Raw genomic sequence first — 18741 nt, forward strand, 5'->3', positions numbered from 1 at the left:
ATATTTTAAAAATTTTGATTAAGTTCCATTTATTCTTCTCTTTTTGTTGCTTGTGTTTTTGGTGTCATACCTGAGAAACCATTGCCAAATCCAGATCATGAAGATTTACTCCTCTGTTTTCTTTCAAGAGTTTTATAGTTTTACCTCTTACATTTAGATCTTTGATCTATTTTGGGTTACTTTTTGTATATGGTTTGAGGTAGGGGTCCAACTTCATTCTTTGCACATGGACATCCAGTTGTCCCAGCGCCATTTGTTGAAAAGACCATTTTTCCCTCACTGAATGGTCTTGGCATCCTTTTTGAGAAATCAACTGACCATAAAGGTGAGAATTTATTTCTGGATTCTTAATTCTATTCCATTGATTTGTATGTCTTTTATGCCAGTACCACACAGTTTTGATTACTGTAGCTTTGTAGTGAGTATTGAAATTGGAACATGTGAATTCTCCAAAAATGTTTTGGCTATTGAGTCCTCTGAATTTCCATATGAATTTTAGGATCAATATATCAATTTCTGCAAAGCCAGCTGAGATTTCACATTGGAAATTGCTCTATACTCCAGGATTTAATAAACAATGAGATACCGATATCCATAAGATGCTTATCCTCAGGCAACTTGTTTATAACAGCATATTAATTATTTACTTCATTTAATTTATAACAAAGTATAAAAACAAAACTTTCATTGAGGGACATCTGAAGCCTAACAGAATCTTGCTAACACATGAACTGTGTTTGTAGTATTATTTCTTTTGTGGGGAAAAATTTCAATTAAAAAAATATATGTAGTATAGTAAAAACTCATTATTTTACCTTAGGTGAACATGTTTACTTCTAGTCTCACAAATGCTAGAGTGTGAAAGGCTACACTTTCAGGAGATTTTTTTTTTTTTAATTGCGGTAAAATATACATAACATATTGCAGGAGACTTTTAAACAACTAAATGAAATGCTATGAACAAAGAAGTGGCATTAAGTGTTGCCAAGATTAAAAAAAAATCTGAGCTGATTTTGGTATTGAGTGTGGGAGAAGGTTACTTGGACAAAGCAAAGGTTACTTGGGCCTTTCAAAATAAAGGTACCACTATGAATTCAGTCTCGGAGGCCAGAAGACTGCACCCCTAAGGTGAGCCTTTGAAGAGATGCTGACAGAAGCCCATCTTTTTGTCTACCTGGAGCGTGGGTGCCAAGGCCTGCTAACAAATGCACAGCTGTAAGGGCTGTTGCTTCCCTTTTGATCCCAAGAATAGTGCCAGGCTGGGTGGTTCTTAACCCCAACAACTTTACAAGGCTGATGTGAAGATCAAATAGCATAAGTGCATCTAAAGAGCTTAATAGCTCTCTAGAACTGGCAGTCAAGACCCAGTAACACTGCTTTTTAACTTCATAGGGCTGCCAACTGAGGCACAAATAATAGCTAGCTACTATTTATTTAGAATCTATCAAGTGCTTTGCAGGTTACCATCTTATTAAATCCTCACAATAACCCAATGAAGTAGGTACTATTATTATTTCCATTCAAAGATAAGGAAACTGAGGCACAAAAAAGTTAAGTCACATGACTAAGGCCACACAAGATGTAGGTGATGCAGCTAGGATTCTACTCAGGCAATCAGACTCCAGATCCTGTGCTCTTAGCCACTTCACCAGTCTCTGGACCTCTAGTGACTTGTTTCAACGAAATGCTCTATTCTCAAATCAAATCAACTACCACCTGCTGGGAGATGAAAGGTGGTACATGAATCGCATATATGTGATGAACCCCATGTCAGTTCTCTATACATGGAGACGCAGCAACTGCCCTGTTACTAGTGTTTAAGGGTGTGGGCTTCACAGTGAACACACTAGGCTTCAAACCCTGGCCAGGTGACCGTGGGCAAGTTAACATGAAGTCCATAAACCTCGGTTTCCTCATCCACAAAATGAGGATACTACTTGCTTCAGTGAATTGCTCTGACAAGTAAATGTAATAATAAAAGTAAAAGCCTTGGCATTGTGCCCAGCCATAATAAGTGCTACCAACAGAAAAATTACAAGCCAAGAGATCGTTTGATTCAGTCTTGATAAAAAGTATAGTTGAAATCACAGACCACAAGTTTCTGGGACAGTAAGAAGAAACTCGGGAGTGAAGAAGTTGGAGACATGGTGCTTTTAAGAATGCACATCACTGGGTTTTACTTCCTATCCTTTGTTTAGAGAGATAAAGTTGGAGAATATTTATATATGTTATCACACAATTTAAGTTCTTTCCCCCATTAACAATAAGACCAACTGAGTAAATGACCAAAGACAAAAGTGAGGGCCTAAAATGGGTCGGTAAATCTGCCCCCACCCCCACCTGTTTTTGTAAATAAAGTTTTATTGGAACACAGCCATACCCATTTACATACTGCCTATGCTGCTTTTGCGCTACAATGGCAGAGACCCTATGGCCCACAGAGCTTCAATTATTTACTATCTGGCAGAAAAAAAAAAAAGTTTGCCAACCTCTACTCTAAAACATTAAGAAATACTTCATCTTTCTTTCTCCATCACATTGAGCAGGAGGCAGACATCTCTTTCCATCCTCCCAAACCACCAAGTGAGTGTCTAGCAATGTGCAAAGGAGACAACACAACACTCCAGTATGAAAGAAACCAGTTTTCAAAAGGCCAGGAGGGAAAAAAGCTTTATAAATAGGAAAAAAAAAAAGACTATCATCATTAAGTAACAGGATTTGCCCTGCTTTAACATTACTTTCTGTCCCTTAAACTGCTTTCAACTTCAAAGGCCCATTATCCCCCATTTGAAATCAAATGAGTCTTTACAAAGAAGGAACTAACATGGAGCTGCTTGCTGTACAAAAGGAGGGACCACAATGCTCAAGATGGGGACAGCGTGGTAATCACATCAGTCAGTGCAAAATCTGCATTTTATTAAAGACATTTGGGAAGATCCATTCAAAAATACATTGTGCTCAGTAAAAATTAACCATTTCATGCTGATAATTAAGGTTACCACGGAATAGATATTTGTATAATATTTACAGCAACAATAGAAATTTTACAGAAGTTTAGAATGGAATACATGCCAGAAAAAACTTGATAAGATGTACCAACACATGATACAAAGAGTTATATAAACACTTTACAAATGGTTCATAAGTAGCTTGTGAGGAATTTAAATATTCAACACTTTAAATTCAGTTTGGATTCAAAAATTAAAAAGGTTAACACCACATCACACCCTTGCCACAGTAAAAAGTATGGAATTACACTCTGTATTATGGATTATAAAGTCTGTGCAATTAAGAATTTCCACTGATTCTTCATCTACCACAAATTTGGATGTTACATCATTCTGGCTTATCCATATTTTTAATTTCATGCATGAGTAGGGTTCTCAAAATCACCCTGCCCTGTGTCTTCCCAGATACCCCTTTTGAACTTCCTAGAGATTGAAGAAGCTCAGAACAGTCTTCTAAGTATATATGGAATAACTACCTGAATTCGAAATGGCACAAAGCAATTCTTGGAGATAGGAATTAGGGGCAACTATTTTGTTTGGTTTTATTGTTTCTGTTAATCAATCCAAGTTTACAGTGAAAATTCACTTCTTGTAATCATAACTTACCCCTCCAGCCTGACTCAATCAGTGACCAAGGAGGAAATAAGGAGAGGGAAATAGACTGAGATGACTATACTCAATTGTATATCTATAGTGAAAATGGATTTTATACAAGCTTTGCTTTCCATTTTGGAAAATCTAAGCCATGGTGGAGAACTTAAAAGTTCTCCAAGAGAAAAAGCATCATTTTTTTTTTTCCTTGAAACTCTGAATGCTTTGTAACTAGAGCTTTTGACAACTCTGGCGATAAACACTTTAATCCCCCAACAGGGACAAAAGTCAAGGCATCTACCTTTTCTATTCCTGGGTTTCGTCTGATTAGCCCTGAAGCAGAGCACTAGGACAAGCTTGTCTATGCCTGAAATGAATCAGATCAGGCTTTTGGGAGAGTAAAATCCCAAACCAAAGGAAGTCCTGAGGAAATCTTAGCAGTCTGTCAAAACGGAAGGGATGGAGGAACGGATAAGGCCTCTTTCTCCCTGATACTCTGTGCTGGAAGAGTAACGAACAAGGCAACTTCTAATCTGCATACAACATGGAAACCGATTTTTTTTAAGATTCCAAAGGAGGATCAAAATATGACCCAAGGATCAAATGGGGTTCAGAGAGCTTAACCTTGTGGGTAATGAAGGGCCTTAGAAGTGAAACCAGTTTCACTGCTGCAGTTCTCTGGCCCTAGAAATCCAACGTGCAGACTACTACAAATTTTTTCTGGCAAAACAAAAGACACACCTCCCTCAAATTTGGGAGTAAACAGTTATTGAATGAAGATACAATGTAGGTCATGATCATCTTTAATATCCTATAGGAAATACACAGAAAGGTGGGCCAGTGCCTGGAGTGGAGAAAGGTGGAGTCAGGACCAGGCCTAAAGCTGATGAATTAACAAAGCACTAAGGGAAATGAATATTCACGGAGTAACTGACTTGGCACAAGTCTATGATCTTTTATAGTACATTCAATTAAAAAAGAATAGAATAGAATAGGGCAGCAGGCCCAGAGTTTCCTCGCCACCTTACTTCTACCACATTGTGTGTATACAGACAGACGAGGGGCTCGTCCTGTCACGGCTTCATTTTCTTGCATTTACTCATGGTTTCGAAGACAGAATTTTTTACCCAGCTGATGAATCGGACCTCAAGATATTCTATATTTCAGCTGGTTAAGATACAAAATGAAGAAATCAGAACCACTTACAAGGTTTTGTTTTTGTAAGATGGTTCTTTAAGTCTCTGAGAGAAACTTCTTGTGAGATTCTGGCCCTGGAGATCAGCAGCAGGATGCTTTCCTGCAGCCCCTTTTAAAGAAACCATTTTTTAAAAAGCGTAAATCCATTTTCTCTGCCTACACACTTTAATAGTGATGAACTGAAGGAGGCAAGGAAATATTTCAATATGTTCTGACTTGGTTCAGTGTATCATACCATATCCTCAGCTCACAAAAGTATGAGTCTGTGGATCTCAGTGCTCACATGGAGCTCAATATCCCACTACAATGTAGGAGGTAACGAACTTCTAGATATAAAAGCAGTGCTCTCCAGAAAAAATGTTGTGACCAGGAGAGAATATGCAGATTTCTGAGTCCCAGCTGAACTCTGGGAGTAAGTCGCAATGAGCGATTGCCCTTGCTGCAAGTTGGGTCACCACCAGGACCTAGGTGAACAGAAATGGACACAGCCTTCTACACACTTGAAAAGTAATCCTCTGGCCTTTAAAAAAAGTTGTACACTTATTGAGTCATTCTCAATACATAGCTAGAAGAAAATAAATGGCTTTTTTCCTTATTTACTCTAAAAACTAGTTTAAGAAGTGAGGATACTATGACGTTAACTAAGATAAGGGGTGCTGGGAAGGGAAAATGGGATAGCATTTCCTAGTGAAGTCCACTAATTTTCAGATTAGGAACATGCTAAACTGGCTAACTCTACAACCACAACATACTTTATAATACAGGACGTGACTAGAAACTAACCAGCACAGCTCTGAGCTTAGAATTAAAGTACAACTGCATATGGCAAATCTTAAAGCAGGTTTTAAAACAGATTTAACCAAAGCATACAGCACAAACACTCCTATAACAGCCACATCACAACCACCAGGAGAGAGTTTTTTTGCTTCTAATCGGTCTGTCATATGCCAATATTTGTAAAGAGCTATTAAATGCCTTGAATAAAAGACAATGACATTTTCCTTTGGGAGATACAGCTAGAAGCCATGGATGCCTTTGAGCAGTTGGTAAAAATCATGCCAATCTGCCAGGCTGCTGCTTGCTTCTAAATATAAGCCTCATGGCTCTATGCAAGATTTTCTCAAGATGCTGACCTAGAATTTAAGTACTCAAACACCTATAAAGCCACTCTGGTCTCCTCCCAAAGGATGCACCTTGTAGCAGGCCCAAGACAATGAAAACAAACAGGATTCCAGGGATTCAAAAAAAGTGGTAGAAGATTCTTGCAGAGAGTGAGATACTGCAGAATTCACACCCGCAGTCTCTCCAGTAGCCTGGAGAGAACAAGGACAGAGCCAAGCTCTGCAGAGCAGTGGGCTTGGAATCCGGCAGAGCGGGGTTTCTCAACCTCACCGCGAGTGACATTTGAGGCTGGATCGTTCTTTGTGGGGGGATCCTGTGTTGGCAGGAGGTTCAGCAGCATCCCTGGCCTCTACCCACTAGATGCCAGGAGCTCCCCCACCACTCCCAGTTATAACAACCAACTATGTCTCCTGATGTTGCCAGATGTCCCAGGGAGGCAGAATTGGCCCTGACTGAGAACCACTGCTACAGAGACAGCGCACTTGAGCTCCTTAGCGTGGAACACTTTTGATCTTGGGCTCTGAAGAGGCTAACCCTCAGACTGAGACCAAGCAAGGTTCAGTAAAAGTTCATTCAGAACTTCTGAGAAGAAGAAGGAGGATGGTGGTAAAGCGCAAGTAGAAAAACAGAGAAGCAGAGTTTCTTTTCAAAAGGAGATCAGCAATACTTCCATGAAACAAAGTAATTCATAAGCCTTCATTCAGTGGTATTTTATCCATTAGGAAGTTAGGGCAGAGAGCAGAATATGAACATCCTAAATTTCTCTTCCTAAAGAAAATGCAGACTTTTGTGACTTTAAATCAAATCCTTCTTATCATGGATGGCGATTTTTGTGAGGTCAATGATTCATCTACCAGAGGAAAACAACAGTTAAAAGCTAAGAGAGGGCCCATTAGATTTGAGAGAAAACCTGACCATTCCCCTTGGCAAGCAGGAAGAGAATTCTACATGCTAGAAATGAGGATTGTGGTTCACTTATTATAGCTTACTGAGGTCAATGAAAAGTCAGAATGGACAAAAGCAGAGACGAGGATAAAAGAGCTACCTCAAAAACACTAGTTGAAAATATTGTAGATATTTTCTGGCTCAAATCTGGGAATGTACGAAAAGTATGTATTGACTCTTCATCAGTTAGGTTTACTTTTGCTCTAGGTAGAAGGCAATTATTCTAGCCCTTCTTTGAAGAACCATCATAAATATAAATGTTCTGCAAACATCTGAGATCCCAGTGTTAGCAAGGATGAAAACATGGGAAACCAGCCCCTAGGTGACAACGAGCCTCAAATGCCACAGCATGGCAATGTGACTGCGCAGTTCCTAAGCGCACAGCACAGTGAGAAGTCTTTCCGGAGGAAAAAAATGTAGTTTCTGGTTTGCAAGGAAGGGGGGATACAAGGTACAGATCTAGTATGAAAAAGAAGAGTTACACACCCTTTTAGAGTTCATCAGTATCCAGGCAGAAACTGCTAAAGGTTCACATCACTTATATAACTGAGCAGCTTGCCTAGGAAAAGCCAGAATTCAGAGCTACTTGAACAGTACTGAACTGGTGAAAGAAACAAGATATAAAAAGAACCAAAGAGCATGCAAACTATTGGTTTGAATCAAACTGTTTTAATGATAGTACCCAGTTGAGTTTCATTTTAGTGCCTATTAACACTTATTAAAATCAAATAAAAAGCACCTTAAAATGACCTCTATATATAATCAATACACATTATAGTAGTTATATAAAAATGTAATATGCACACAATTTAAGCTTCAAAGAAACTAAGACCTTTTCTTTATAATCTTTATAATCATCAGAGCTATGATTCTCAAAATCTTGGGGGGAGGGGGAGCAGTAAGTCAGCATGTTTCAATTATCGCTGACTTGATTCAGGGGCCAATGCTCTCAGAATCCTGGGACAAGTAATAAATATTGAGAAGTTACCCCTTTGAGGGGTGGGGGTGGGTCTTTAAAAATATTATTGCTGAGACTACTTCCAAAAATCTAATTCTCTTGATAGATGGTATTGAGGTGATTTCTGTCAAGAATGGCCCAGGGACACCGGGCTGTAACCCTTGTTGGTCATAGGCGTTGATGATGCTTGAGAATAGCTTGGGAGTCGAAGAAGATCAAATGAGGGAGAGAAGTCCCGTTCTGATTGTGTGTATGTACTGATGTACATGATAACCTTGTTATAAATGGACAGTCCCAGGAAGAAAAAATGAGTATAGCAATTTCCTCTACATCTGGAATTGCTTCAGGAGCCTTTTAAATATACTGGAAAGAGCAATCACAACAACAACAACAACAAAAACATTTAGAAATAGAAATGCCACACATGGATCTCACACCCCACCAGCCAAGAGTCTCCAGTACAGTGCACAGGATTCAGGAGCATAGAGCTGGTTTGCAAGATCTACAGACAGGTGCCTCTTGCAACCTTGCCACCTAGGAATGTTCACTGGCAAATCTTTGGTCTACACTCTACACCAATGCTAAGGAGAAAAGCATATTCTCTCAACAAAGACCCATGAATAACCCTGGATCTATTCTCCCCTCAGGTGCAAGGAACGTCCCTGGGTGCGAACAGGAGCCAACTGTGAGGACAGAGACAGGACAAAGGCCTGCTAGAGTTCTCACTGGCCTAACCACCTTTCTTGCCTATGGGTTTGGGAGGAGATGCTGCATCTCATCTGCTACCAAGGATCATGTCTAGAGGCTACTGCTGGGGCCTAAAAGTTGAACATGGTTCCCACTGTTAGTCACACATAGCCACAATTCAACTCCCTTGATTAGAAGTATAATACTCACTTCATATCACAAATGTATAAAAATATGGCAGATAGTGTCATAATGATACTTTCTTTAAATGATTATATTTATAAAACAGACAGATATTTACCATATATATATATTTATATATAGAATAAAATACTCCTGATGCAATATATAAATGTTACTGTTTAGTTTTTATAGAAACTACTGTAGCTGTCCCACTGCTTCACAATGTTCCAAACAGCTCAAAATAACTTTACATTTAACATAAAAGGTATGATTAGAACAGTACAATATTAATTATAAATAAATGTTACAAATCCTATCAAATATGGAAGTTTAGAAAACAATTTAAGACTTAGTTAGTTCATCTGCTAACCCTTCAAAGGGATACTCTTGGATTACAATAAACCCCACATTTAGTTTAGGCCAAAAAAAAACAAAAAACAAAAAACAAAACTGTGGTAAGGGCATCGGTCAGCATGAGTTTTTCTATCCTTTGCAGTACCAGAACACATCCTGGCTTTCCCAAGTTCAACAGGGATTGCACTAAAGCTGGAATGTACAGGGGAGAAACTGGCAAGAATGTCTTCTTCCTCAATGGCACACTCTATCCATTCTCACACAAGATCCATGGGGACTGGCGGTCCCTAAGGAACTCTTGCGGCTCTAAGATCCCTGACTAGCATTTGTGACCGTGAGGAGCCAGAGGGCTCCACACATACAATATTGCACTCACCTTCATAAAGCTGAAAATACTGGCTGACCACCCCAGCCCAGCCCATTCCCCACCCACCCACACCCTCCCATCCCCTTCCCACTGGCTTACCTAGCCCCCCACCCCCCACCCCAGCACACATTACAAGGCTGTCTCTTTTAAATCATTCAGATTTGGCATTCGAGACCGATTTGTTCTGTTATAGGGGTGCCCATTTGGCCCACTCTTGGCACCCAGCTGTTCAGAGTAAGAAGGCCCCTCTGTGGCACTCCGGGTCACAGAGGACACATGCCAACCAGAGTCCATCTGACCTGGCAGCTGGAGGGCTGGTCTGCCCTTTGGTGTGGGCTCCTGCCGGATGTTAGTGCTCCCACCAGAGGCCTGGCTCAGAGGGTGGATCCGGATTTCTGAGAAGGAATTTTTGGCTTGTTGAGTTGTTAAGGGCTGGAAGCGGGGGTCTGAGGAAGCCGGGTGATTTGAGGCTGAAGAGAGATGTAACAGCTTGCGCAGTGATTTTAACGGCTGGCTCTGAAAGAAAAGATGAGAGCGCGCATAGGACTTAATTTAGAGTAGACTCCAAGGGAGAGATGGAGCACAGATCTGAGATGACTGCATGTAGCCTGCAGGGCAGGCACAGGGGAGGAGGGGCTAAGTCTAGCCTTATCTGTCCTTTTGTTCTTTTTCAGACAAGATCGAAGTTATTTAGCTTTAATGAAAAAGCCTAGAAATCTAGATAAGAAATCTAGAGCTGGTGTGGTGGCTGATCAAAGGCTTAGGTACCTGCAATCTGATGGCATCCCACCTTTACATGGGGGAGATCTCATGCCTCAGCCAGCAGGAAGCAGCAAAAGGAATATGCCTCTCCCTTTTTGCGAAGACTTCCCAACAGCTCCACATAAACCTGCCACTTATTTTTCATCAGCCAGGACTCAGCCATTCAACCCTAATCTAGCGGCAAGAGAAAACTGAAGAAATGCAGTTTCATTTAGGTAGCAATACACTCAGCGAAAAACTGCATATCCCCCTTCTATTCTGATCGCCCCAATTTTCCCTCTTCCTTGATATTATAAAATCTAAATGTTCCCTTTCTGCACTTTTACTTTTTTGGGGGTGGGGGGAAGGTCTGAGCACTGAAAAGTGAACAAAGCAGAGAAAAACAAGCAAAAGCCTTGCAGACTCTAAAACACCATTCACTCCCAGGAGGCTTTGGATTCCTAACATGGGCTCACAGCTGCCCTGCTTGTCTGCTGTGTGGCTGGGGCCCAGACCCCACAGGTGCTTTACCATGGAGGGGACTGTGCTTCAAGGCAGAAGGGAGGGTCCTGGCAGCCACTTAGCCCACACTAGGCAACTCTTCTCAGGCAACTGCTGAACCATGGGCTCCCCCACTGGTGAAAGGTGGTTCACTCCCCTCTCCTCCTCTATGTGATGTGTGATGAGGCTTACCATCAGAAGAGGCATGTGAAAGCACCCTGAAATTCAAGGCCCTCAACGGGGACCCTGCACTGAGGATGTAGCCCTAGCCTTGGGCTAGGGTAGCCTCTGGCTACCAATCTTTAAGAGCCATCCGTTTAAGGGCTTGGCAAAGTTTTAAAAAAATGTTGATGATCTCAAGGAATACTACAAGATTTGAAGGATCAGAGCACTGAATCAAAGGGAAATTGCTTGAGAATGGACTTAGGTAGAAATTGCTCTTGAGGAAGCATCCTCCATGACTATTCCAAAGTCTGTCCATGAAAGCTTTGTGGTCCCCAGGGGAGGTGGCACAGTACAGTGTACATCCTAAGTGCTCAAAGTTACGTTTTTTGTTATTGAAACTGGAATGATAACACAATGAGACTCCTGGTGATTTTTATAGCCCTGACCACATGCAACTGTTGAGCAATTACAATAATTTGGGTCCAGCTGGAGATGTAAAGTAACATGAAAAGGGCTTCTTAGCAAAAGAAATGGCTACACAAAGAAGGTTCTAAAGCCCCATACTTTTTAAAAATTTTCTATTGTTATGTTAATCACCATACATTACATCATTAGTTTTTGATGTAGTGTTCCATGATTCATTGTTTGTGTATAACACCCAGTGCTCCATGCCGAACATGCCCTCTTTAATACCCATCACCAGGCTAATCCATCCCCCCACCCCCCTCCCCTCTAGAACCCTCAGTTTGTTTTTCCCCATACTCTTTTATATAAAACTGGGAAGAGAACATCAGGCCCTCACTCAGAGCCTTGTGCTCTTAGTTCAGATACATATCCAATAATTTGGATATCTGGTTCTCTGTACCCTTTCTATCACCTTCCCTCCCCTTAGCCTACATTATGTTAGAAGCAGAAAACATAAATGGCTGGGCAAATACAAGTGAAATTTGGGAATTCCTGTCAGTGGTTCTAAGTAACAGTTAAAGAAAGTAAACAACAAACCTATAAAAATAGACCCTTTTCCTCCAAAATCACAGAAATCTGTGGCCATCTATAGGTATAAGCAATCCTAGAGCTTCAAAAGCTCATGAGGGTTGTCAGAAATTACAGTACAGAGGAATATTAGATTTTTTAAATGTTAATATCATCAAAAAACAAGTTAGATTGTCACTGTGCTCATTATGGGATACTGAAAAGATGCAATATTACAACATTCCAATCAAAATAGTTGTCCAAAGGAGATAAACCTCAGTTACCTGAAAAAATTTACTGATTCATTTTCTGTTTATTCCCCATTATGGCAGATAAATGTAATTATACAATACTGTATACTATGCAGTTCCTAATGCAACTGCTTGATTTTCTATCAAAATACTATCAATTTCAGAGGCTTATTCTTTCAAGAAAAGTTATCATATCTGTCTTTCAAGGCCCAATTCGCATGCTACCATATTTAACAAAACCTCCATCTTCCCACTACTTCCTCCTCTCACCCTCCCCTACATTTTATGGCATGTCTCACGTTTTACCATGAATTATGGTTATTTATAAGATTTCCTCTCTCTCCTAGGATGTGTAGTATTTATGGGCTGGGACCACGTCTTACTTATTCCCCTTACACCCCTCTGACACCCACCCCCCTGCCCTACTCCACTCGGGGCTAGGTGAAGGCTAATGGAAGCTCACTTCTTTTCCCATTAGGACATGGGGCACTGAAACAAGATTCATCTGGACTCCCAAGATGCATCTGCTATTCACAGTGAGGGTATAATCTGAGGAGACTCTCAGTCTTGTTGTAACACTGAGAGGCTAAATTCCTCAACTTTGCCCTCCTCTCAAGCGAGATAGTCACTGCAGAGTCTAAGAATCTAGGAGTGTTACAGGCACCACTCACTTGGGTCTGTAGATCAGAGATCTTCTCAGGACGCCACTCCTTTGGTCTGCTGCTCGGGGTGCTAGCAGAGTGAATGGCTTTCTGTAATGTCAGCAGATCGGGGCCGTCAGAATTGGGCACCTAGAGCAGAATATGGGCAAGGATTCAATAAGAACCCTAATAAGCCTTACTAAGATATGCAACCACACCCAAGAGGAGAACAAAAGCAAATCAAAGGAAACCAAACCTCTACCCCACCCCCTCAGTAAAAAAGGAAACCAAAACTCTCCCAGTGTTCACAATGCAAGTGATGCCAGTTAAATTCTGCTGCCCTCTTAATAATTTTCCCTGCATTAGGAAAAATTGGCAGATGTCATGCAGTTTTGTTAAAACCTCAACCATTAAAGCATTCCCATGCTGTTAGTTTTAGTCGCTGTAAGAGAGAGCAGTTAAATTGGGCTGTACCAGAAATTGCTGTCGTATCCTCATTCCATATTGCAGTTAGGTTATGAACCAGTTCAATAAAACAAAAATTTGCTCCTGCTGGGAAAATGATCCAAACACTGTATTTGGTGGTGCCCAAAGAAATCTAGCAGGCTTTCAAGGATACTGAAGTGGGAAAAGTATGGTTTGAATCATATTCCCAAGACACTGCCCAGGAAATCTGGGTCTAGCATTACACGCTATAAAAATCCTGGAAATTTGTGCCACAAACTCCAGATGAATGCAGTTGGTCCATTCACCGATTTTGGTGAACACAGAATAATGCCAAATGCCAAGCAAAAGCCCTGGCTTTATACTAAGTGACCAGCAAAAGCTACAGCCAGGCAAGGAAAAAGCAAATTACCAACTAAGAAAAGTGGAGCCTGCTGGCTCACTCAATTTGGTCAATTCAACTTGGTTTCAAAGAACAAACTGCCAACCAAGTGTTAAGAGACTTTGTGAGCCAAATGAAAAGACATTGTTAATTGTAAACGTTAATCAAATTCTTTACAGAAAATAAGGGATTTTATGAATGCTGTCTGCCCACAAGTGGCTAACCAGACAACCCAAACTAGCCTTTCACTAGTTTGTTTAGTAGCCTTTTATGCTTCAACTTCCCTAACTGATTCACAAAATCCAGAATGGCAAAGAATTGATATTTCAGTAACTTTATGGAACTGGCTCAGGTACTTAACTAGCACAAAGAGAATATGACCCCATGAAAATACAAGACATGCTGTGGTCATCAGTAAAACAAGTTTACTGGAGCAGTGTGCAGGGCTACCGTACGTAAAAATGGGTACCATGGGTGGAGTGACTACAGGAAGCTTTTTCAAAGAAGAACTATGCTTTAAATGATTCTTTGAATTAAAAAGAGGAAAGAGGGATTTCTTGATGCTTGGATTCTCCCCGTTGGTGGAATCTGTCTGCAATATAAGATACAAATAAACTAATTGCAAAAAAAAAGAAAGAAAGAAAAAGAAAGAAAGAAAGAAAGAAAGAAAGAAAGAAAGAAAGAAAGAAAGAAAGAAAGAGAAAAAAGAAAGAAAAGAAAAGAAAGAAGGAAGAGAAAGAAAAAAGGGTATTCTTACTGAAACTCCTAGCCCTTGGGAGCCCTGATACTGTTCAATATTAACAGTCACTTAAGGAATCTCTGTGCTGTGTGTGCACCTAGAGGAGTTCTGTGTCATTTCTCACCTGGACACGAAGATGCCAACAAAGTAAATTCAAAACCTGCAAAAACTTCAGTGTATAAAAAGAACATGTGGTCATGATCCTTACCTATAATAGGAATGCCTAGAAACCTACACACATCTAGTCACACTGAGCTTACAAAACATTTAAGGATTTATTTATTATCAGGAGTAAGATTATTATAAAGAATTTTGTTTAAAGAGCTACTGATGAACTTCAATCTTTTCCTAATTGCTAGCGAGGACCTCAGCAACTAAATAATTGACCATGTGATCTGCCTATGGCAGAGAGGGGGAGAAGAAGATATAGCAAACCCTTTTGAACATGGTCAACTCTTGAACCAGAAAACATCACTTGGTCTACCATCATGGAAGAAGCCTGGTTCTATGCTATTAAAGAAATACTCATTCCATGGAAAATATGTGGCACCATTCAGAATACAGGTTTTCAAAGTGAAAAAACAGAAAGTTCAATCTTTAAATTGACGCATGATTACCAATTGAGATACTAACTAACTAGGGTACAATTACCAAGTTGGCAAAGTCACCATATGCTCTGAGGGCTTATGTAACTCTGGATATGGAACTGAAGCCAGATTTCCCAAGGCGGCTTCCAGATTTGCTTGAGTCAAAGCAGGCACCTTTGCAATACAGAATTATTTTTTGGCACCACTTTTCCCTGTTTTGGATAGCTCAATTGTTAGAGAACTAGAATATGTATGAAGGTATTCAGATCACCTTGTATGAAGCCATTCAATTAAGATGGCCCATTGAAGGTTCCTGTTCCCACAATGGGATCTCAGGGAAGAGTTTAACTTACATCACTAAGGAGGCCACAGGAGAGTTCCCAGGAGTCAGTGGCCAGAGGCTCTCTACCAGAGGTGGGCCTGTGGCAGGGACTGAGCCTGGGCCTGCTATTTAGGAGAACCCACCTCTAGTTCTCCCGACTGATTGTGCGACTTTGGGCAGGTCACAACTTGCATAAGCAGTCCTCTATCGGTGAAATAAAGGTGTTAAACTAGATTTAGGAGCCAGTGAGGTTTAAAAATGTCCTATTTCTCTACATGCATTTCTTTCTTTCTTTCCTTCCTTCCTTTTTTTCTTTTTGAGTTTTATGCAAAGACCACAAAGCTTTAAATCTTTCAAAGCTGGTTTACCTAGTTTCCTTTTGCTGAGTTCTAGAAAGTGAAAAAAAGGTAACTTTAATTCTGTTTCAATGCTCACTTGAAGGAGGCAGAGCTGACGTCATGCTAGGCTTAGGAGCCTGAGGTCTGGCAGAATACAGAGGGCTCTTTGGAAATCTTACTCTACAAACCAAAGTCCTTAAAAAAAATTTTCTTCTGGGGTGGCTGGGTGGCTCAGTTGGTTGGGCGTCTGACTCTTGATTTTGGCTCAGGTCATGATCTCAGGGTTGTTGAGATCGAGCTCCCCTTTGGGCTCTACACTGGTTGTGGAGCCTGGTTGGGGTTCTCTCTCTCCCTGTGTGCCCCCTCTCTCTCAGAAAAATTCTTTTTCTTTTAATTAAAAAATGCAGAGGCACAACTTTTGATTTGGAAGGCTTAAAGCATTGTGGCCTATAGAGAGATATTTTGCAGTTACTTTACATATCGAAAATGAAATGTATAAAAACCTTTAAAAAGTTTGAGTGGAGAGGATGTTAGAGAATAATTATTTTCCTATTTGCCCTAACCTACACTATTTAAAAATCTAAAATTTGAACCAGATCCTGAATAACAAGAGTTAGTCAACGTGTATACACTCAACTCAGGCCATGGTGAGCCAGGGGCTTTAGGTTTAATGTTCGTCTAATGCAGACAGACATCGAAAGCCAAATCTATACACAAAACACCTTCAATTCCTTGGTTCCTGCTACTTTCTTCCACTTAATTACCCCACAGTGGCTACAGACCTGAGGTTAAGAACAAAAACAAAAACCTCAAAATAAAAATAACAGGGGTTAGGAGAGGTAGTCTATGCTCAATGTTCATGATGGATAAATATGTTCTACAGACAATAATTAAAGTTTTATTGTATTAGCATTTTAAATATTTTAAGCTTCTCCACTTTAAATAAATCAGGTCTATTTTGTTTATCCAGTCTAAATAACAAATGTAGCAATATTTGATTGAGTGGCATTTTGATTTGACATTTTGCTTTACGTGAATTTCAGGTAGAGATATAGGCAGTTTTTTTTTTTTAAACATGAATGTTTCAGGAAATATTATGCAGCCATTAAGATGAAGATAATAAGATCTGTGTAGTAACATATATTATGTGTATGTGTGATTGACAGATATACTATTAAAGGTCAGAATACAAAACTGTACAAGGATTACTATTATTTAAAACAAACTAAAAAACCACCTTCTTTCTACAAACATAAGCATAGACTAAAAAGCTAGGAGGAAATATACCAAAATTCTAATGCTAGGTGTAACAGGGTGGTCAGATCAGTGTGACAGGGTGATCAGATTAGAAATGATCATTTTTTCTTCAATTTTTCTATAATGAAACACATCAATTTAACAAATATGCAAGTGAAAGAATAATCTAGAAACGTAATCTAGGAAGGTCTTTATTAATATTTCTAGAACATCTGTGATCCTCACTTTGGGTATTACATTCTTTGCTACTATCATCTATCTCATCTTTACTTACCACTGAGTCATAATCCTAGAATCTTTTTTCCTTTTTAAATAAATGAGAGTCAATCATGTATGAAGGAGAAATAGAAACAAAAGCATTTAAAATAGCCGACTCAACATTGTCTGGCCTTGAAAGTACCATAAAGCAAAGAGGGAAGCAGGCCTCACGTGGGTGAAGAAGCTCCTGCTGGGCTAGAGGCCTGGCTTTCCCATGTTTCCTCACGTCACTAACCAGCAGAATCCTTGCTTGGGTGGTTCAGTGATATGATGTGCACGGTTCCATGGAGCCAAACCTTGGTTGAGGCAGAGGGCTCCCAGGAGATAAGACTCGTTCCAATTCACAGTTCAGTCCCAAGATAAACATGTCTTCCTACTAAAGCAAGCCCTGAAATGTCAAATACTATTCTCCTCTCTGTGATTATGCAGCCCAGAAATGCACTTGTCAACATGGCAACTGGAAAACCAGCCAGGGAAGAATAATGAATGATGGTTAGTTATAAATTTCAAGATTTAAGCACACACCAAAACCATTTCCTAAGTTTTCACACATCTTTAACCCCCAAAGAAAAATAAATCCTGCAGCTTCATAGTTTTTACATGAATATAAATCCACATGGATATTTATTGAGAGAGGTTAGTGTTCTCTCTCATCCAAATTAAATTTCTTCTATTCCTGGAGATTCTGTGGAATCTAGAAAAGGCTCTGTGAGAGGAGGATAGTTGTATAGAATTTAGAAAGACACATATACAATGTATGCATGTCAAATCTCAGTAAGAAAATAATTCACTTTCATTGCCATGTACAAAATGTCAAGTACCCACAGACTAATGCAGACTCATATGCCACTGTATATAGAAAGTAGCCATCTACTTACTGTTTGAGATTTCTTCTTTTTCTTTTTCATTGACCTGAAAAAACCTTGTTTCTCCTTTTCCTTGAGTTGTTCGGAATGACTAATGTTTTCAGGACTTTTCCTAAATGGGAAGACGTTTTTTATCATATTGATCTTTCAATCTTTCTCCTGTCATTCTATGACAAATACAATGAAATCTCAAAAATGCAAGAAACCAGATTCAAACAGCCATGAAAAATCAAGCACATAGGTAAAGAGCCTCTAAGAAGCACAGGAGGAACTGAATCTAATCAACCATGGTTAATGATTAGCCTTTGGCACAGGCGCACTTGAACTGGCAATTTGAGCATTATTACAAATGATCTGGTAACTGTGCTGCAGGACCATTTTCATGCTGTTGAAAACCTCAGAATTGGAGAGTCTGAAAAGCACATAGTTTAAAGGATGGATGCCTTTTTCATAACCCTCCAAGGGAAATAGCTGAAACATTTTCAATATCTTCGTTTTTCTATTTACCTTTCTAAAACCAGCTCAAGAAGTTCATTATTAGTGGTTTGCCAAGATACTGAACATAAAAACAAACAAACAAACAAACAATGGTGCTACAGAAGTGTTGTAAATAAAAGTAAAAATTGCCTCAAACTGGAAAATTCCTTTATAAAAACCTAACATCTATTTATTGAAACTAAACTGAAAAATAGATCAGGTAAGAAAAAACGTGGACAAGATGAATGCTTTAATACAAAGTACTCGTGGAAAAAAACTTTTAACTGAAAATACTGACATTAAGCTTCATACCACACTGACTCCACCAGGTTTTTTTTTTTTTTTAAGATTTTATTTATTTATTTATTTATTTGAGAGGGAGAGAGAG

General features: G+C 39.7%; 1 protein-coding gene across 2 annotated transcripts in view; it reads right to left on the minus strand.

Annotated features, from left to right (window-relative positions):
* CDKL5 (cyclin dependent kinase like 5) overlaps positions 1 to 18741 on the minus strand; it is a 144010-nt gene that overhangs the window by 8715 nt on the left and 116554 nt on the right. The window contains exons 15-17 of one of the 2 annotated variants that reach the window (XM_073902026.1): positions 17889 to 17988; positions 12714 to 12833; positions 9712 to 9928 (exon numbers count right to left, since the gene is read on the minus strand). In XM_073902026.1, the coding sequence (XP_073758127.1) occupies positions 9712 to 9928; positions 12714 to 12833; positions 17889 to 17988 (437 nt within the window). Of the gene's footprint in view, positions 1 to 9538; positions 9929 to 12713; positions 12834 to 17888; positions 17989 to 18741 lie in introns of those variants that run through there. The other variant, XM_025857662.2, reaches the window with a different exon arrangement.

The sequence above is a fragment of the Callorhinus ursinus genome, unplaced genomic scaffold, assembly GCF_003265705.2.
Source record: "Callorhinus ursinus isolate GAN/ISIS: 27379988/994484 unplaced genomic scaffold, GSC_fseal_2.0 scaffold16, whole genome shotgun sequence".
Taxonomy (NCBI): Eukaryota; Metazoa; Chordata; class Mammalia; order Carnivora; family Otariidae; genus Callorhinus; species Callorhinus ursinus.